The 21,933-nt window shown below is 45.1% G+C and overlaps 1 protein-coding gene across 3 annotated transcripts in view; it reads left to right on the top strand.

Annotated features, from left to right (window-relative positions):
* The window catches only part of epha4b (eph receptor A4b), a 123,437-nt gene that overhangs the window by 41,316 nt on the left and 60,188 nt on the right, over nucleotides 1-21,933 (top strand). For all 3 annotated transcript variants that reach the window (XM_014191460.2, XM_014191461.2, XM_014191462.2), the window contains exons 6-10: nucleotides 7,428-7,583; nucleotides 8,966-9,301; nucleotides 10,498-10,610; nucleotides 12,024-12,186; nucleotides 14,777-14,882. In XM_014191460.2, the coding sequence (XP_014046935.1) occupies nucleotides 7,428-7,583; nucleotides 8,966-9,301; nucleotides 10,498-10,610; nucleotides 12,024-12,186; nucleotides 14,777-14,882 (874 nt within the window). The remainder of the gene's footprint in view (nucleotides 1-7,427; nucleotides 7,584-8,965; nucleotides 9,302-10,497; nucleotides 10,611-12,023; nucleotides 12,187-14,776; nucleotides 14,883-21,933) is intronic.

Genomic DNA, 21,933 nt, shown 5'->3' on the forward strand with positions numbered 1-21,933 from the left:
GCTCTGACTAAAGACTATAACAATCTATTTTGGGGATCAGTGTCTTTATTTAGGAGTCCCTCTGGGTGTCAACAGGGATACCGATACTTTTTCGCACTCGTTTTCTTCCTGACACTATTTTGCCCCTTTCCTCTCAAATTCTCGTCCTCCTTTTCTTTCTGTCTCTCTTACTCTCTCCCACAAATGCCCACACAGACACACACTTGTTCTGTTCCACTGTGCTGGGCCCGGGGCAATGTAGAGGGTGGAGGGAAGAGGGGTGAGAGTGTATTTGGGAGGATTAGATACGGTGGGTTGGTTATTAGGATCCTAACTCCTCAGATTAGGGATTAAAGATTAGGGTGGAGAGAGAGAGGCTCAGGGTGGAGTGACTCATCATGCTGATGACTCTGTTCCACCCAGACAGAAAGACATACACTTACTTCTCAACCACGCCTCACACACACATGTTATGTTCTTCTATCTTCGTGGGGACCTCAAATTGATTTCTATTCAAAATCCTATTTTCCCTAACCCTGTAAACCTAACACTAACCCTTACCATATCCCTAGCCTTAACCCAAACCCTAACCCCTAACCCTAAACATGACACTAACCCTTACCATATCCATAACCTTAACCCAAACCCTAACCCCTAACCCTAAACATGACACTAACCCTTACCATATCCCTAACCTTAACCCAAACCCTAACCCCTAACCCTAAACATGACACTAACCCTTACCATATCCATAACCTTAACCCAAACCCTAAACCTAACCCCTAACCTTAAACATAACACTAACCCTTACCATATCCCTAACCTTAACCTAAACCCAAACCCTAACCCCTAACCCTAAACATGACACTAACCCTTACCATATCCATAACCTTAACCCAAACCCTAACCCCTAACCCTAAACATGACACTAACCCTTACCATATCCCTAACCTTAACCCAAACCCTAACCCCTAACCCTAAACATGACACTAACCCTTACCATATCCCTAACCTTAACCCAAACCCTAACCCCTAACCCTAAACATGACACTAACCCTTACCATATCCCTAACCTTAACCCAAACCCTAACCCCTAACCCTAAACATGACACTAACCCTTACCATATCCATAACCTTAACCCAAACCCTAAACCTAACCCCTAACCTTAAACATAACACTAACCCTTACCATATCCCTAACCTTAACCTAAACCCTAAACCTAACCTCTAACCCTAAACATGACACAAACCCTTACCATATCCCTAACCTTAACCCAAACCCTAAACCTAACCCCTAAACATAACACTAACCCTAATCGTAAACCTAACCCCTAAACTTAAAATAGCCTTTGTCCTCATGGGGACGTGGGAAATGTCCCCACAGGGGAGAATGTTCCTTGTTTTACTATCCTTGTGGGGAATTTTGAGAATGTCAGGTCCCCACAAGGATAAAAGAACCAATGACCTCCCCCCAACACGCACATACACAAGCACACACATAGACAAGTAGTGGTAGAAGTGGTAAAGCAATTTATTGTGATTTTGGTGGAATTCTTGGTATGTCATCATCATGGTAGTCAGCAGGCTTTTGTGTCTGTACTGCATACTAACCTGTCCTATGTCTGTACTGCGTAATAACCTGTCCTATGTCTGTACCCCCTAATAACCTGGCCTATGTCTGTACTGCATAATAACCTGTCCTATGTCTGTACTGCATAATAACCTGTCCCATGTCTGTACTGCATAATAACCTGTCCTATGTCTGTACTGCATAATAACCTGTCCCATGTCTGTACTGCGTAATAACCTGGCCTATGTCTGTACTGCATAATAACCTGTCCTATGTCTGTACCCCCTAATAACCTGTCCTATGTCTGTACTGCATAAAAACCTGTCCTATGTCTGTCATGCGTAATAACCTGGCCTATCTGTCCTTAGACAGTTGTTTATCCAACGACCAGAGTGCATGTTTACCCTCTGAAAATTTGTTTTAGGCTCAGACACACACACACACACACACACTTTTAGACCTGTCGAATCCGATCTTGTCAGATTTCTCCACTGACGCTTGATGTATCAATTTTTAAATGGGTAAGCCTGAACGAGTCCCTGGATAGCCCACACATGGGTTTAACACACACACAATGACGTGCATACACACACAGACATATATATATATATATACACACACACACACACACACACAGTGACACACACACAAACACAGTGACACACACACTGCTATCTAATTCGAGGGAGCTCTGCGGTATTTAAGGGGGACAGGAAAGGGGCTCCATCTTGAAAGTCTGTTGCCATGGTGACCATTATGGTGCTCATCTCCCCTGGGCCAGAGAGCTTTTTACACAACTTCTCTTTATGGAGCGCAACACACACACGCCCGCATGCACACACTCAACACAATGCACAAACTCGCATGGAAGAGAAACGGAAGCATAGAAAATGAAGGGAAGGAGGGGTAGAAAAGTATTAGAGGCTGAGAGACGTGAAGCCCCTTGAGGCCGTACTGTACTCTGACGGCCGATTCTTTGATGGCTGCTGTGGGAATGAGATGCAGATTTTTAATATCACGGGACGTGTGTCTGTCCACTGGGCGCAGATTGGGGGGGGGGGGGGCTTTATTGTTGTGTTTTCTCACTGCTGCCTCCTCGTGAGAGAGCAGCCTCTCTGAATTAAACACGACTGGGGTCCAGCGTGGTGTGATGATGTGGGGTCAGACTGGCCAACCTGTAAAGGCCAAGTTAAAACGCGGTTCATAAACACGCATATCGGCTGCTATTGTCTGGCTCCGGTTGGTCAACCCAGATACCCTAATTACCATTTACACTAGATTCTGTCAGCTTACTCATAGTGACTATTCTCTCAATATTTCACACACTCCTTATTTATTTGTTTCACTTGCGCTCTCTCTCTCTCTCTCTCTCTCTCTCTCTCTCTCAGTTCAATTTTTTTTTTTTTTTAAACATTTTATTTCACCTTTATTTAACCAGGTAGGCCAGTTGAGAACAAGTTCTCATTTACAACTGCGACCTGGCCAAGATAAAGCAAAGCAGTGCGACACAAACAACAACACAGAGTTACACATGGGATAAACAAACATACAGTCAATAACACAATAGAAAAGAAGTATATTTACAGTGTGTGCAAATGGCGTGAGGAGGTAAGGCAATTAATAGGCCATATTCGCGAAGTAATTACAATTTAGCAAATGAACACTGGAGTGATAGATGTGCAGATGATGATGTGCAAGTAGAAATACTGTTGTGCAAAAGAGCAAAAAAGTAAATAAAAACAATATAGGGATGAGGTAGGTAGATCAGATGGGCTATTTACAGATGGGCTGTGTATGCTTAAAGTTAGTGAGGGAGATATGTCTCCAACTTCAGCGATTTTTGCAATTCGTTCAAGTCATTGACAATTGAAGGGCTTTGTTGGCATGGGGAACATATGTTTACATTGCCAATGCAAGTGGAATAGATATCAAACAAAAGTGAAATAAACAATAAAAAAAAAATTGCAGTTAACATTACACTCATAAAATTTCTAAAAGAATAAAGATATTTCACACACACACACACACACACACACACACACACACACACACACACAGAACACACACACACACACACACACACACACACACACCAGACAGTCTGTAGTATTCAGAGGTTGCGGTTTGATGTGACCTTTCCTCCGAGCCACAGGAGAAGACTGCTCTCGTCTGGATCTCTGAATGATTCACTGTGGGATCGATTACCTGCCTTAAAGTGGCATTACAGCTGGTCTGTTTTCAGGTGTAACAGTACGCTCACGGTTAGGGGTTGACATCACAGGTGTGGCCAGAAGAAAAGTGTCGTATCTCCGTTCATAGCAAGGCGTTCTCTTATGGAAGGTATTCACATGGTATCTTCACTAGTTTGGCTGTAATCATCATTTAAGAACACACACACACACGTATGGTGTGTAATTGTCTTTAGGAGCTGTAGTATATCATGTCTAACTATCGATCGTCATGGACACAGACTCCAGTCGCTGTATGAATATTTAATAAGACAAGCCTCTTACAGATACTGGATCTGAGACACACAGATCTGAGATGACTCGCCTCTTTAGCATTATCCCGTACGCACTAATCACACACACTCTGTGCATGCATCAACCCGCTCACCTTACCTCAGTTTCCCATAAGGAGAGAAACAGATAGGCCTACATTTCAAGTTCAAAAACTTATTGGAGTTCCAGGAGAATCAAACTTTTGTCTCTGTTTTTAGATCCTCGGTAGCTGCTGTGAGTGTGTCTGGCTTATCCACCTGTACCTTGCCCGTATTTTAAGCAAATCATTAATCATAGGGGAGCAAAGTCTACTAGCACAATCCTCAATGGACACTGTGTGAGTGTGTGTGCGTGCGTGTGAGTGCGTGTGTGTGCGTGCGCGTGATGTGTGTGTGTGTGTGTGTGTGTGTGTGTGTGTGTGTGTGTGTGTGTGTGTGTGTGTGTGTGTGTGTGTGTGTGTGTGTGTGTGTGTGTGTGCGTGCGTCCGCGCGTGCATGTGCCAAAGAGAGAGAGAATTCTCTAGGGTCCTTTGCTCTCCTTCCTCCCATGTCATCTCTCGGCTCCCATGGCTGTGTGTGTGTGTGTGTGTGTGTGTGTGTGTGTCTTCTGTCAGCTGTTGGCTAGGCTGCGGAGCGGCATGGAAAAGTGGCTTTTCTCCTGGGATCTTTTCTTTCCGGAGAGTTCTGCTTCTGGAACAGGGACATAAAGGACCTCGAAGTTGCAGACAGATAGACAGACAGGGGGCCTCGCGCCAAGCCGGGCAGCCTTACTGCTGCCTGATCAAAACCTACTAAGGCTGTGTAGACTGAAACTACTGTCCTCTGCACTGACGTGTGTGTGTTTGGCGTATGTGTGTGTGTGTGTGTGTGTGTGTGTGTGTGTGTGTGTGTGTGTGTGTGTGTGTGTGTGTGTGTGTGTGTGGTGTGTGTGTGTGTGTAGCAGATTAGGCCAAGGTCCCTTCTCTGCTCCCTCTTCGCTCAATAAACACCACACACACACACACACACACACACACACACACACACACACACACACACACACACACACACACACACACACACACACAGTGCTAAGGTCCATGGGGGATTGTGCTAGGGGACTTAGCTCCCCTATGATTGATGATTTGCCTAAATATGGCTGATTTTCCTAAATACAGGTGGAAAAGTCAGAGAGAGACCAAAGTGGAACGACTAAGTTAAAGAAGAGGAGTGATTTACTAAGAGAGAGTAGAAAGGAAGTATACACAAGTAGTATTTTTAGGCCCTTTATTAAACAATTTAGTTCTGTCACATGGTGTCCTAACTATTCATTTTTTTAGTCCACTTTCTCCCCTCTCTCTATTTCTTTCTCCTCCTCTCTCTATTTCTTTCTCCTCCTCTCTCTAGTTCTTTCTCCTCCTCTCTCTATTTCTTTCTTCCCTCTCTCTATTTCTTTCTCCCCCCTCTATATTTCTTTCTCCCCACTCACTATTTATTTCTCCTCCTCTCTCTAGTTCTTCTGTTTTTTCAAATCAAATCAAAGTTTTATTTGTCACGTGTGCTGAGTACAACAGGTACTCACCTTACAGTGGCACACCTTACAGTGAAATGCTTACAAAAAATGCTTTTCCCCTGCTCTCTCCTTTCCTCTCGCCTGTTTTTTTCAGCTGGTTAATGTGTATTTTGGGGATATTGTGGCATTTAGGCCATTTCTTGGTATATGTGTGTGATTGCATATTACTATGTAATATACAGTACCAGTCAAAAGTTTTAGAACACCTACTCATTCAAGGGTTTTTCTTTATTTCTACTATTTTCTACATTGCAGAATAATAATGAAGACATCAAAACTATGAAATAACACATATGGAATCATGTAGTAACCAAAAAAGTGTTCAACAAATCAAAATGTATTTTATATTTGAGATTCTTCAAAGTAGCCACCCTTTGACTTGATGACAGCTTTGCACACTCTTGGCCACTACTAAAGGACACCAATAAGAAGAAGAGACTTGCTTGTGCCAAGAAACACAAGCAATGGACATTAAACCGGTGGAAATCTGTCCTTTGGTCTAGAGGTCAAATGTGAGATTTTTGGTACCAACCGCCGTGTCTTTGTGAGAGGCGGTGTGGGTGAACGGATGATCTCCTCATGTGTATTTCCCACTGTAAAGCATGGAGGAGGAGGTGTGATGGTGTGGGTGTGCTTTGCTGGTGACACTGTGATTTATTTAGAATTCAAGGCACACTTAACCAGCATGGCTACCACAGTTTTCTGCAGCGATATGCCATCCCATCTGGTTTGGTCTTAGTGGGACTATAAGTTGTTTTTCAACAGGACAATGGCCCAACAGACCTCCAGGCTGTGTAAGGGCTATTTTACCCAGAAGGAGAGTGATGGAGTGCTGCATCAGATGACCTGGCCTCCACAATCTCCCAACCTCAACCCAATTGAGATTTGGGATGAGTTTGGGATGAGTCGGACCGCAGAGTGAAGGAAAAGCAGCCAACAAGTGCTCAGCATATGTGGGAACTCCTGTTGGAAAAGCATTCCAGGTGAAGCTGGTTGAGAGAATGCCAAGCGTGTGCAAAGCTGTCATCATGGCAATGGGTGGCTATTTGAAGAATCTCAAATATAAAATGTATTTTAATTTTGTACCGCTTTTTTGGTTACTACATGATTCCATATGTGTTTATTTCATAGTTTTGATGTCTTCACTATTATTCTACAATGTAGAAAATAGTCAAAATAAAGAAAAACCCTTGAATGAGAAGGCGTTCATATGTAGATCAGTTCCTAATAATCCCTGAGCTGCAGGTCACTCTGGTGTGTGTGTGTTGGACTGTGTGTGTGTGACAATGGTCATTTACGGAAGTGCCGAGGCGAATGACGCGTTGCTTGATTAAATCCATGACCTTGAGGACCGGCACACGCAATCAACACACACTCCGCATTCTTAACACACACACACACACGCTCGGCACACGTAATCAGCACCCAAAGGAATCCGTCATGGCATTGATCCATCTGTGCATGCGCGCGCACACACACACACACACACACACACACACACACAGGCGCAGACATACACACACGCCATCTATGGAATTGCGCTTCCTAACACCCTCAATCTCCTGACTGTGGAAAGGACCATTTACCTTCAGAGGAGAATAATCACCCAATGTACAATGCATTCAGTAGTGGCACATTTGAACCCTGTTTTATACCTTTTCAGATTGTAGACACCATAGAAACAGAAATAAAAGTAATTTTATATAGTAGAACTGTGGTATTCTCATTTTGTAGCCTTGTGTTTTCCAGTTCCCTTCCGCTGTCTTACCTTGTCGACCTGGTGTAGTGGCACATTTGTTACCTTCTGTTCTCTCCTCTCTCACCAGCGTGCAGACCGGGCTCCTACAAGGCCTCAGCGACCGACGCCTACTGCACAAAATGTCCGCCACATAGCTCCTCCCACCTGGAGAGAGCCTCGGAGTGTGTGTGTGAGAAAGGCTTCCACCGCGCGGAGACGGATCCGCGCTCCATGGCCTGCACACGTGAGCAACACACACACACACGTGCGCGCAAGAACTCACACTCACCGAGACACACTTGCAGATGTGCACAAGCACCAAACATCCACACACCTACTGTTTATTGGCATCCTCAAAACTCAATTTGGTTGAGTTCCGTTGAATGCATTGGCATTGCCGCTTCTTTGACAATAGTGCCTTTTGTAAAAGCCTTTGATCACAGACAGCTCTCTGGATACATATCACTGCTCTTCGAGATCACTTCAATTGTCTGTCTGAGCTATTAGATGACACTGATACCGTGACTCAATGATACTCTATGATACTCCGGACACGAGCTGATACTAGAGGCTGTGTCTGTCTGAATCCACCGGAGGTACCGGCAGGATGGGCACCGACCACCAACCACATCCTGACGCATCTCCCACACAGACAGAGAGAGAGAGAGACGAGCTAGATAGATAGAAAGAACGAGGGAGAGAGAGAGCGAGAGAGGAGTGTAGAGAGAGGGAGGATGGGGAAGACACATACACACACGTGTGGGAAGGAGTGAAACCCATTAGGAGGTTATGGTAGATCAAACGTATTAATCGTTGTAGCAGGTGTGATGTGACAGGGGGATATGAGCTGGAAATGAGCAACGGCTCTCGCAGATGTGTCACCTCGCCACACACACACACACGGGTACACACGGGTACACATCTCTGTCGCCTACTCGATCTTCTCCTGTTCTATCTGTCTCTTTTCTTTTACACGCTACAATCTCTCTCTCTCTGTCTCTCTTTTTTTTGCTCTCTCTCATCTCCCTCTCTGTCTCCCACTTTGAGGCGGTGATGAGGAGAGGAGCTTTTTTGGGGGAGTCGTTCAAAGGTGGGGAGAGGTGTTGGAAAAGGGCTGAAATAGGGATGAGAGAGAAGGGTGGAAATGACCATTTGGGACAGCTGAGATCAGGAGAGGAGGAGAAGAAGAACAGGGAGGAAGATACAGGGAGAGAGGGGGGAGAGGGAGAGAGAGGGGCAGACATCAGGCTCCCTGTCACACATCATCCGCTGTCATCAGATTTACGGTAGACAGCCTCTATTACCCCCTGCCCTCCTCCCCCTGGCCCCCACCTGGCTGCCCTTTACAGAGGCCTGTCGCTGGGCAGCATGATCAGGAAAGGCCCAGACTTTAGAGGCCCCCTGGGCCTCACTAGTCATCCTGCTGCTGATGAGTTGTCATCAGTCCAGACACTGGAGCCTGAACCAACATTCATCATTGCAGCACTGAAGTGATCCCATCTCACACACACACGCACACACACACACACACACACACACACACACACACACACACACACACACACACACACACACACACACACACACACACACACACACTCCCCTCTCTCCCCTCTCTCCTCCCAGGTCCCCCTTCGGCTCCAGAGAACACCATCTCCACGGTCAACGAGACATGTGTCACACTAGAATGGAGTCCCCCACGTGACACGGGAGGTCGAGGTGACATCACCTACAGCCTCCGCTGCAGGAAGTGCTCTGGGGACGACGTGAAGTGTGCGCCCTGCGGCAGCGGAGTCCATTTTGTGCCGAGGCAGTTTGGTCTCTCTGTGGCTATGGTGATGGTCACTGACCTGCAGCCACACAGCAACTACAGCTTCACCATAGAGAGCCTGAATGGAGTGTCTGATCTGAGTCCTACACCCAGGGGAGCTGTGATGGTTAATGTCACCACCAGCCAGACAGGTAGGAAAACACGCGGACAAACACACGGACAAACACACTACCGTTTCAGTGTATAGGCAGCCAATGCAGCTCTGAAATGTTGACTGGACTGATGTCTAACACACACACACACACACACACACACACACACACACACACACACACACACACACACACACACACACACACACACACACACACACACACGTAATATGAGAGATTGGATATGCCTAGAACTAATCAGATTTTGAAGGACACACACACACACACACACACACACACTCTTCACTGCGCCCCAAACCCTTCACCCAGGACTTTGAATCTGCTGAAGACTCTCAATTAGGACTCACTCACATGTGCTGATTGGATCTGGACAGTGTGTAGGACAGGTTGAGGGGCCCGTGGAGTGTGATGGTGAGTAATGGGGTCCGTGTAGGGGATGTGTCAGAGAGGGCCGAGGAGAGAGGTCATTAACCTTGTTAACAGTCCTACGTGTCTCCCGCGCTGTCACACACCCTGCTCCTCTCAACATGTCACCCACACACACTTCTACCTGTGCCCCCCGAGCACTCTGACACTCCCTCTGACACGCACGCACGCACACACACACACACACACACACACACACACACACACACACACACACACACACACACACACACACACACACACACACACACACACACAAAGTCATTAAATTCACACATGTACATATAGCTGAGTTCTACACATTGCAGAGAACTCTCATTATAGCACAGTAGTAATCAATCTATAAAATCTCTCCCTCTATCTCTCTCTATCTCGCTATTCCCTCTCTCTCTATCTCCCTCTTTCTCTCCCTCTGTCTATCTCTCTGTCTCTCCCTCTATCTATCTATCTCTCTCCATCTCTCTTTCTTTCTCTGTCTCTCCCTCTATCTCTCTCTCTCAATCTCCCTCTCCCCATCTCTCTCTCTCACTCTCTTTCTCTCTCTCTATTTCTCTCTCTCTCTTTCTCCCTCCCTCTCTCACTCTCTCTATCTCTTCCTCCCATGCTGTCTCTCTCCGCTGTCGCTCTCTTTCTCCCCCACTCTCTCTTTCTCCCCCACTCTCTCTTTCTCCCCCACTCCCTCTTTCTCTCTCCCTCCCCCCGCTGTCTCGCTCCTTTTCTCCCTGTACTCGCCCCCCCCTTAATTCCACTCTACCCCCCTTCCTCCATCTCTTTCCCTCCCCCCGTAGTGAGTGTGGTCCTGAAGGAGAGGAGGAGTAAGGACAGCATCACTCTGGCGTGGCAGGGCCCCGACAGACCCAACGGAGCCATAGTGGAGTATGAAGTCATTTACTATGAGAAGGTCAGTCACACCTCGTCCCTCTCTTCTCCTCCTCTTAATGCCTTGTCTTAGACCAGGGAATGTACCTGATGGGCACAGGAGTGCGCTTGATTTAGCTCGCCCGGCACATCGGCCAGGCAGAGTTAGCACCCTAGGACCAATGGAATGGCTCCGAGAGGGGAAGTGGATGTCTACGGTGCACCTGGCGAGCTAAATCAAGTGCAGCTAAGACTGGGGCTTGACACCCCTGCTGCTCTGGCTCAAGCAGAGAGAAGCTCCTACGGCTCATCTCTCCACTCTTAGCATTACATTATTATTTGTGTGTGTGTGTGTGTGTGTGTGTGTGTGTGTGTGTGTGTGTGTTTGTTTGTTTGTTTGTTTGTTTGTTGATGTACTGTGTGGTGGTGTTGAATCAACCTTTAATAAATTGTTTATCTTAACAGTAGTAAACACAGGAAACACACAACCTTCCTCTCGCTCACACGCATCCTAGGTAGCGCTCTAACCAAGCACACTAACGCCCAACAGCCTCTGAAAAAAACCTTGTGAAAGACAACAAGGCGTTGAATACAGATGAAAACAGGAGTGTGACGAGTACGAGAGAAGACAGGAGAGGAGCCGGAGGTGTGTGTGTGTGTGAGTGTGTTTGTGCGTGTGTGTGTGCAGCATGTGTGTGTTATTGGCAGGGATCAAGGGTAATATTCCACAGTAACAGTGCTAATCCGTGTAGTGGAGCGTCTCTCATTAGAGAAAGTATCAGAGGCACTGCAGGGAGTCTGCTCACCGACACACATGCGCGCGCGCACACACACACACTTTAATTACATGCATGTTTCTCTCTCCCTCTCTCTCTCTCTCTCTCTCTGTCTCTCTCTTTCTGTGTGTCTCCATTTCCCTCTCTCTCTCACTCTCTGTTTCCCTCTCTCTCTGTCTCTCTCTTTCTGTGTGTCTCCATTTCCCTCTCTCTCTCTCTCTGTTTCTCTCTCCCTCTCTCTCTCTCTCTCTCTCTGTCTCTCTCTTTCTGTGTCTCCATTTCCCTCTCTCTCTCTCTCTCTGTTTCTCTCTCTCTCTCTCTCTCTCTCTCTGTCTCTCTCTTTCTGTGTGTCTCCATTTCCCTCTCTCTCTCTGTCTCCCTCTCCCTCTCTCTTTCTCTTTCTGTGTGTCTCCCTCTCTCTCTCTCACTTCTTTTTCTCTCTTCTGTGTGGCTCCATTTCCCTTTCTCTCTCACTCTCTGTCTCCCTCTCCTCTCTCTCTCTCTCTGTCTCCCTCTCTCTGTGTGTCTCCATTTCCCGCTCTCTCTCTCTCTCTCTCTCTGTCTCCCCATCTCCCTCTCTCTGTCTCTCTCTCTCTCTGTCTCCCTCTCCTTCTTTCTTTCTCTCTCTTTCTCTCTCTCTCTCTCTCTCTCTCTCTCTGTCTCTCTCTCTCCAACATTAGAACCAGAGAGAGCAGAACTACACAGTCCTAAAGACCAGGTCCAATGTGATGACCGTAGATGGTCTGAAGCCTGGTACTACGTACGTGTTCCGTGTCCGAGCTAGAACGGAAGGGGGATACGGCAACTACGGAGGAGAGATAGAACTGGAGACCAGCCACGAAGGTAGCTAAAGATCCCTCTCTGTCTCTTGCTCTCTCTCTCTGTCTCCACTTACCCTCTGTTGGCCGCTCGGGGTCTCTTTTTCTCTTACCTCTGCTTTGTTTTTACCTCTATCTCTCTCCGTCCTCTTTATCGCCTTCAGGTCCGTCTCACTCCTTCCTTGTTCTCCTCTTTTTCATTCTCATATTGCGAGAAAGGAAATGAAATTCCAGCTCATGAGACTCTCGACGATTCCACTAGGGCTGTGATGATTCTGGAATTTGGGGTAACAATGAATTGTCTTGCAAATGTCCATGGTTGTTAAATTGTAATTTTTGTGGAAAAATGTTTTGAGCTCGTAATGCATCATAATGAATACAACACAGGTTTGGTGACACACTCCCGTCTCAAAAACGAAAGATTTTGACCTGCTTGGAACTTTCGGAATGAAAGCTTTCCCTCCCGACTGTGCTGTTCTGTGTGTGAAATAATTACCAACGCTTATAGTAGTCCCGTGTGGCTCAGTTGGTAGAGCATGGTGTTTGCAACGCCAGGGTTGTGGGTTCGATTCCCACGGGGGACCAGTACAGGGGAAGAAAAAAATATGTATGAAAGGTATGCATTCACTACTGTAAGTCGCTCTGGATAAGAGCGTCTGCTAAATGTTTGAAAAAAATAAAAATAATAATAAATGATTTTCATATAAAAATAGAAAACTGCTATTTAAATCTTTTTTTAAATAATATTTAACCTTTTGTTTAACTAGGCAAGTCAGTTAAGAACAAATTATTGTTTACAATGACGGCCTACCAAAAGGCCCGTCCTGCGGGGGGCGGGGCCTGGGATTAAAAAATAAATACAATATAAATATAGGACAAAACACACAACACAACAAGAGAGACAACACAACACTACATAAAGAGAGACCTAAGACCACCACATAGCAAGGCAGCTACACATGACAACACAGCATGGTAGCAACACAACATGACAACAACATGGTAGCAACACAACATGGTAGCAGCACAAAACATGGTACAAACGTTATTGGGCACAGACAACAGCACAAAGGGCAAGAAGGTAGAGACAACAATACATCACACAAAGCACCCACAACTGTCAGTAAGAGTGTCCATGATTGAGTCTTTGAATGAAGATATTGAGACGAGACTGTCCAGTTTGAGTGTTTGTTGCAGCTCGTTCCAATCGCAAGCTGCAGCGAACTGAAAAGAGGAGCGACCCAGGGATGTGTGTGCTTTGGGGACCTTTAACAGAATGTGACTGGCAGAACAGGTGTTGTATGTGGAGGATGAGGGCTGCAGTAGATATCTCAGATAGGGGGAGTGAGGCCTAAGAGGAATTTATAAATAAGCATCAACCAGTGGGCCTTGCGACTGGTATACAGAGATGACCAGTTTACAGAAGAGTATAGTGTTCTATAAAGAGCATTGGTGACAAATCTGATGGCCGAATGGTAAAGAACATCTAGCCGCTCGAGAGCACCTTTCCCTGCCGATCTATAAATTATGTCTCCGTAATCTAGCATGGGTAGGATGGTCATCTGAATCAGGGTTAGTTTGGCAGCTGGGGTGAAAGAGGAGCGATTACAATAGAGGAAACCAATCTAGGAAACCTATTGGGTAAACTATATTATTCTATGCCTAATTGTTAGTTACACAATTATTATTATTGTGCCAGCTGACTTAATATCGATCATGTAAATCAATCGTGTCGATTTGATCAATCATTTTAATGTCATCAATCTGATCAATTGTACAAGTTGATGACTATTGAAATGAAAAGCACGGATGGAGCTGAGTGAATATTAGTCATATCAACTCTATATAAGGGGATCTATGGTATAGATGACACTGTAAATCTCTGTGGTGCACTGAAACCTTTAAAGCAGCCTAGTGTGTGTGTGTGTGTGTCTTTTTCTGTGTGTGTTTGCACCTCTGTGTGTGTGTGTGTGTGTGTGTGTGTGTGTGTGTGTGTGTGTGTGTGTGTGTGTGTGTGTGTGTGTGTGTGTGTGTGTGTGTGTGTGTGTGTGTGTGTGTGTTCAATGCCAAGGAGTGGAATAGGAGATCAATGGCCATCTATTGCTGCCTGGAGGCATTCATTTGCCTGAAAGGGCTCGTTGCCCATGCATACAGACACGCACACACACACACACACACACACGCGCACGCACACGTCTGCTCGTGCTTGGCTAACCTTGATAAATGGAGCATTTGTTTTGAGTAATGGCCCGATTGCTGCAGCGTAAAAATCAATGTGGTTTCACAGAAACTTTTAAAGCAAGCTTGTTACGTACAATGTTAACATATCCATTTGGACAGCGCAGGAAAATTGGAATGCGTTTACAGTCAGCCCTCATTGAGGAATATTGAAATGGAAAAAGCTTTTCATCGTCAAAGAGCATGCTGAGTACATTATCTTTCTCTCTCTCTTTCTCTCTCTTTCTCTCTCTCTCTCACACACACACACACACACACACACACACACACACACACACACACACACACACACACACACACACACACACACACACACACACACACACCCTCTTAGGCTGTATTAACTCTTCCTATTCATAATGTATTCCCTGTCTCAGACATGTTGGCCATAGACCCCAACCAGTCTACTATTCTGGCTGTGTCCATCGCTGGAGGCATCATACTGCTCATCTTTCTGGTTGCCTGCTTCGTCGTCAGTGGCAGGTAAGAGCAATACACACCGCACACACACATGAGCATGCACACACACACACACGCCGTGGGAGTTGGAGCTGCTTATAAAGACGAAGTTGCCCACGTCTACTTCACTCAGATTGCATAGAAACAGACATAAGATACGTTTCATTAAGAGTTCAGTCCACTCTTGTATATCGCCTTGGGAGCAAAGAGAACACTATGATTTACTTGATATTATATGTGATGTTTGATTGTCACCTTATGAGAATCTTAAGGGAACATACCTGACGTTAAGCGAAGGCAATGTGTAAGCCCAGTGGTTTTCTATGCAGGCTGTATTATTGAGTCAGATTAAAGAAGAGAACCAAAGAGAAGAGATGATGGGAGAATAGAGAAGAGGGGGAAAGGAGAGGGAGAGGAGCAGACAGTCTGAATTAGGCTCCAGCTTTCCAGTACAGAGGGAGGAAAGAAAGAGAGAGGGAGGGAGGGGAGGAGAGCAGAGAGGGATGACAGGCCAGTGATTTACAATGTCTGTCAATGAATGGTTATCCTATATTTGCTGTGACTAGATTAAATAGCTATTCTTCCCCTGGATACAGACACACACACACACACACACACACACACACACACACACACACACACACACACACACACACACACACACACACACACACACACACACACACACACACACACACACACACACACACACACACAGCATATGTTTTACTACACGCACACAGTTCTGAGGTCTGTAAAAATATTAGTATTGATTGAGGGTGATTTCCTATCAGGCTGAGTGCTCTTTTCACTATTGACCACGTGGGATCTAATCAGTGGAGACTGTCCTGAACACACACACACACACACACACACATATGCACGCACTTGCAAATGCACTCACATACAGATACACACATAAAACACACTCAAATACGAAAGGCGAGACGGCAGGGTGCTGTTCCTGGTTTACTAGAAGTACACATAGACACACACTTACAGCTAATCAGGTTTCACAGGCAGGTGTTAACTGGGTTTTACAGGGGGGTCGATACACCTCCATCAATTACCTCTCCCTCCATCCCTATTTTCTCTCCATTCCCTCTCACCGTCTTTGCATTCTGCCAAAGGCTAGGATAGGGGGATGGAGGGAGGTGGTGGGTGGCTGTTGATTAGTGCTTTCTGAGAGAGAACCTCGAAACATCTATCCAAAAGGTGTGTGTGTGTCAAATCAAATCAAATGTTTTTTTGTCACATGCTTCGTAAACAACAGGTGTAGACTAACAGTGAAATGTTTACTTCCCAACAATGCATAGAGAAGAAAATAGATAATAATCACACAAGGAATAAATACACAATAACTTGGCTGTTTACACGGGGTACCAGTACCGAGGGAATGTGCAGGGGTACGAGGTCATTGAGGTGGGGATAAAGTGACCAGGCTACAGGATAGATAATAAACAGTAGCAGCAGTGTAGGTGATGAGTCAAAACAGTTAGTGCAAAAAGGGTCAATGCAGATAGTCCGGGTAGCTGGAATAGAGGTCCTGGATGGCAGGGAGCATGGCCCCAGTGATGGACTGGTCCGTACTCACTACCCTCTGTAGCGCCTTGCTGTCAGTTGCCAAGCAGTTGCTATACCAAGCGGTGATGCAGCCAGTTAAGATGCTCTCAGTTGTGATTTTTGAGGATCTGAGGGCCCATGCCAAATCCTTTCAGCCTCCTGATGAGGAACAGGAGTTGTTGTGCCTTCTTAACGACTGTGTTGGTGTGTGGATCATGATAATTGCTTAGAGATGTGGACACCAAGGAACTTGAAGCTCTCAACCCGCTCCACTACAGACCCGTCGATGTGGATGGGGGTGTGCTCAGCCCTCCGTTTCCTTCCTGTAGTCCACGATCAGCTCATTTTTCAAGTTAAGGGAGAGGTTGTTGTCCTGGCACCACACTGCCAGGCCACTGACCTCCTCCCTATAGGCTGTCTCATCACGGTTGGTGATCAGGCCAACCACCGTCGTGTCCTTAGAAAAGGTAATGATGGTGTTGGAGTTCTGCGCTGCCACGCAGTCCTCTATAAACAGGGAATACAGGAGGGGCTAAGCACGCACCCCTGGGGGGCCCCCGTGTTGAGGATCAGCGTGGCAGATGTGTTGTTGCCTACCCTCACCACATGGGGGCAGCCCGTCAGGAAGTTCAGGATCCAGTTGCAGAGGGAGGTGTTTAGTCCCAGGGTCCTTAGCTTAGTGATGAGCTTTGAGAGCATTTTCAGGCATGTGTTCCTTGTGAATGTTAACCTGTTTTTTGTTTTTTGACACCACACTCCAAAAAGCAAGTTCTGCAGGCTCTAGTTCTGTCTTATCTTGATTATTGTCCAGTCGTGTGGTCGAGTGCTGCAAGGAAAGAACTAGTTAAGCTGCAGCTGGCCCAGAACAGAGCTGCCTGTCTTGCTCTTCATTGTAATCAGAGGGCTGATATAAATACTATGCATGCCAGTCTCTCTTGGCTAAGAGTTGAGGAGAGACTGACTGCATTACTTCTTCTTTTAATAAGAAACATTAATGTGTTGAAAATCCCAAATTGTTGCATTGTCAACTTACACACAGCTCTGACACACACACTTACCCCACCAGACATGACACCAGAAAGTGTACAGTACTATATAGAGCTATTATTGCATGGAACTCCGTTCCATCTCATATTGCTCAAATAAACAGCAAACCTGGTTTCAAAAAAACAGATAAAGCAACACCTCACAGCACAACGCCTCTCCCCTATTTGCCTAGATAGTTTGTTTGTATGTATTGATATGTAGGCTACATGTGCCTTCAAATTTTTTTAATGTAGTTCTGTCCTTGAGCTGTTCTTGTCTATTAATGTTCTGTATTATGTTGTGTGGACCCCAGGAAGAGGAGCTGCTGCTTTTGCAACAGTTAATGGGGATCATAATAAAATACCAAATACCAAAGGTCTTACTCACATCAGCTATGGAGAGCAAGATCACACAGTCATCCAGAATAGCTGGTGCTATCGTGCATGGTTCAGTGTTGCTTGCCTCGAAGCGAGCATAGAAGGAATTTACTTGTCTGGTAGGCTTGTGGCGCTGGGCCATTCGCGGCTGGGTTTCCCTGGTAGTTTGCAAGACCTGCCGTATTGATATTTTGATTGCAGGAGGTCATAGTGAGATTTCTTATAATCGTCCAGATTGGTGTCCCACTCCTTGAAAGCGGTAGCTCTAGCCTTTAGTTCAGTGCGGATGTTGCCTGTAATCTATGGCTTCTGGTTGGGATATGTACGTACGGTCACTGTGGAGACAACGTCATCGATGCACTTATTAATGAAGCTGGTGACTGATGTTGTAAACTCCTCAATGTTACCGGATGAATCCCGGAACATATTCCAGCCTGTGCTAGCGAAACAGTCCTGTATCTTAGCATTTGCTTCACCGGACCACTTCCGTATTGAGCGCATCACTGGTATTTCCTGTTTGAGTTTTTGCTTGTCAGCAGTAATCAGGAGAATAGAGTTAAGCTTTGCATGCGTCTCTGTGCGTGGAGTAAAGGTGATCTAGAGTTGTTTCACCTCTAGTTGCACACGTGACATGCTGGTAGAAATTAGGTAAAACAGATTTCAGTTTCCCTGCATTAAAATCATCAGCCACTGGGAGCGCCGCCACTGGATGTGCATTTTCTTGTTTGCTTATGGCCCTATACAGCACGTTGAATGCGGTATTAGTGCCAGCATCGGTTTGTGGTGGTAAATAAACAGCTACGAAAAATATAGATGAATACTCTCTTGATAGATACTGTAGTATGGCCTGCAGTTTATCGTGAGGTATTCTAACTCAGGCGAGACTTCCTTAACATTAGAGATTGCACACCAGCTGTTGTTAACAAAGAGACACACAACTCTCCCCTTAACCTTACCCGAAGCTCTCATTCGGTCTTGACGATGCATAGAAAAAATAGCTAGAAGTATATTATCCATGTCCTTATTCGGCCATGACTCTGAAAAACATAGGGTATTACAGTTCTTCGGGTCCCGTTGATAGGATAGTCTCGAACAGAGCTTGTCCAGTTTGTTCTCCAGTGATTTTATATATTCGCCAATAGAACAGAGGGTAGAGGCGGTTTAGTTCAATTTGTTGATTTGGTCTCGTCCGGGACCTGTATCTTCTTCTTTCGAGTGACCCTGGTGTAGGACCTGGTCCAGGATGAGCAGTACATCCACAGCTGCCGAATCGTTGAAGTAGAAATCTTCATTCAAAGCAAGGTTAGTGATCGCTGTTCTAATGTCCAGAAGCTGTTTTCGGGACATAGGAAATGATAGCGGAAGTATTATGTACAAAAGAAGTTGAGATCAGCGTAAAAAAACCCCCACAAAATAGCAGAATTGGTCAGGAGGCCATTAGACGGCAGCTATCCATCTCTGCAGTGCCATCTCTGTGTGTGTGTGTGTGTGTGTGTGTGTGTGTGTGTGTGTGTGTGTGTGTGTGTGTGTGTGTGTGTGTGTGTGTGTGTGTGTGTGTGTGTGTGTGTGTGTGTGTGTGCGCGTGTGCTTGACTTCAGATTGCAGGAGATCAAAGACAGCACTTGAGAGACAAGGAGGGAAATGAGGGCTAGAGATGGACAGAGCACCGCAGAGAAAACAGAAAGGAGAGAGCGGAGAGGGAAGGAGAAGAGATAAAGAGAGGGAGAAAGGCAGGTTCAGAGATTATAATGGAAGTAGTGGGGATAGTAGAAGAAGGGAGCATCAGGGATTTTTTCTTGTGAGAGAGGGACGGAGGGAGGGGAAGAAACAGGGAGCGAGGGGTGTAGGGAGTAGGGAGGGAGAGAGATTGACCTGGAAGGTGCAATAGTAGTGGTTATGTTGCATACCGGCAGGCAGGTTTCTGAAGAATCAGAATCTGAGTGATAACCACTCACCATAGCGTACATGTGTGTCTCTTTTTCTCTCAACTTCTTTTCTTCTGTCTCTCTTTCTCTTAATCACCTCTTCTCATTTTTCTATACCATCTTCTCTCTCCCCATATCAATATCTGCTCCTCTCCCTACCCCAGTGTCTATTCAACATTTCCTCTCAATCGCCTATGCTTTTCTCTTAACTCTCTCTCTCTCTCTCTCTCTCTCTCTCTTTGTATTCACTTTTCAGGATTTCCTCCTTGTGTTCTCTATAGCCTTCATTACAGCTAAATGAAGCTACACTCATTCATTTTAGCATCTGAGAGAAGGTGGAGGGTGAGAAGGAGGGAGAGGCAGGGAGAGAAAGAGAGAGCCCTGTGTGGTTAAATTCAATGAGAATGTACTGACTGGAGCACCTTTTGAAGACAGATGAATCAGATAGCCATATGCAGCAGTCATAATAGTGGAATATAAGGGATTCGTACAAATCTTTGTATAGAAAACCAGCTTCAACCATTCTTTCAGCATTGCCAATCACTCCCTTGGCAAGTAACAGAACGAGGGGGGGAATGGCAGAACGAGCTCTATGTTGGTGGCCTTTGGTACATTCTAATGCCTCGATTCCATCCGAAATACACAGCTAAATTATTAAATACTTTAACGACTTTACCTCCCAGTTTGGTCAAATAAGTGGTATTGAGTAGAAAGACATTAAACTCCCGAGTGGCGCAGCGGTCTAAGGCACTGCATCGCAGTGTTGAGGCGTCACTACAGCCTGGGATTAGATCCCAGGCTGTGTCACAGCCGGACGTGACTGGCTCCAGCGACTCCTTGTGGTGGGTGTTTCCTCTGACACATTGGTGCAGCTGCCTTCCGGGTTAAGCGAGCGGGTGTTGAGAAGCGTTTCGGAGGACACATGGCTTGACTGATTGGCTGATTTCTTTTGATTTTCCCATGATGTCAAGCAAAGAGGCACTGAGTTTGAAGGTAGGCCTTGAAATACATCCACAGGTACACCTCCAATTGACTCAAATGATGTCAATTAGCCTATCAGAAGCTTCTAAAGCCATGACATAATTTTCTGGAATTTTCCAAGCTGTTTAGAGGCACATTCAACTTAGTGTATGTACAATTCTGACCCACTGGAATTGTGATACAGTGAATTATAAGTGAAATAATCTGTCTGTAAACAATTGTTGGAAAAATTACTTGTGTCATGCACAAAGTAGATGTCCTAACCGACTTGCCAGAACTATAGTTTGTTAACAAGAAATTTGTGGAGTGGTTGAAAAGCGAGTTATAATGACTCCAACCAAAGTGTATGTAAACTTCCGATTTCAACTATATATATATATATATATATATATATATATATATATATATATATATATATATATATATATATATATATATATTTATATATATATATATTTATATAGATTTATATATATATAGATATAGATATAGTATAGATATATAGATATATAGATTTATATATATATATTTATTTATATATATATATATTTATATATATATATTTATATATATTTATTTATATATATATATATATAGATTTATATATATGCCCGGTGTGTGCAAGAGTGTGCAAAGCTGTCATCAAGGCAAAGGATGGCTATTTTGAAGAGTCTAAAATCTAAATTATATTTTGATTTGTTTAACACTTTTTTGGTTACTACATGATTCCAAATGTGTTATTTCATAGTTCTTATGTCTTCACTATTATTCTTCAATGTTGAAAATAGTAAAAAAGAAAAAGAAAAACCCTTGAATGACTAGGTGTGTCCAAACTTTTGACTGGTAATGTACATTACATGGGACCTGTAAATTCACTCACATGAGACTCATGCTCTCCCTCGATGAAGATACATTTGACTGCAGCAAAACACAGTGCAAAAATACCAGTGGTACCAAGAGGCGGGACAGACAGCAGACTGACAAACCAGCATCACTTGCTTTGTGACTGACAGGCGCCTGTCCTGTCAATAGATCACTAAGATGCATATTCAGAAGATGCTTATACAGACTTTTCTGACTAGCGAATTGAAACTTAAATGACAAGAAGCCTAGTTAATTTATGAAGTGGAAAAAGTAGCCGGCTGACAATGAGTCTGTTATCGGCTGTTTAGGCCAACAGCCGGCGCTTATGGAAAACACTGT

This window comes from Salmo salar, chromosome ssa03 (genome assembly GCF_905237065.1).
Source record: "Salmo salar chromosome ssa03, Ssal_v3.1, whole genome shotgun sequence".
NCBI classification, from domain to species: domain Eukaryota; kingdom Metazoa; phylum Chordata; class Actinopteri; order Salmoniformes; family Salmonidae; genus Salmo; species Salmo salar.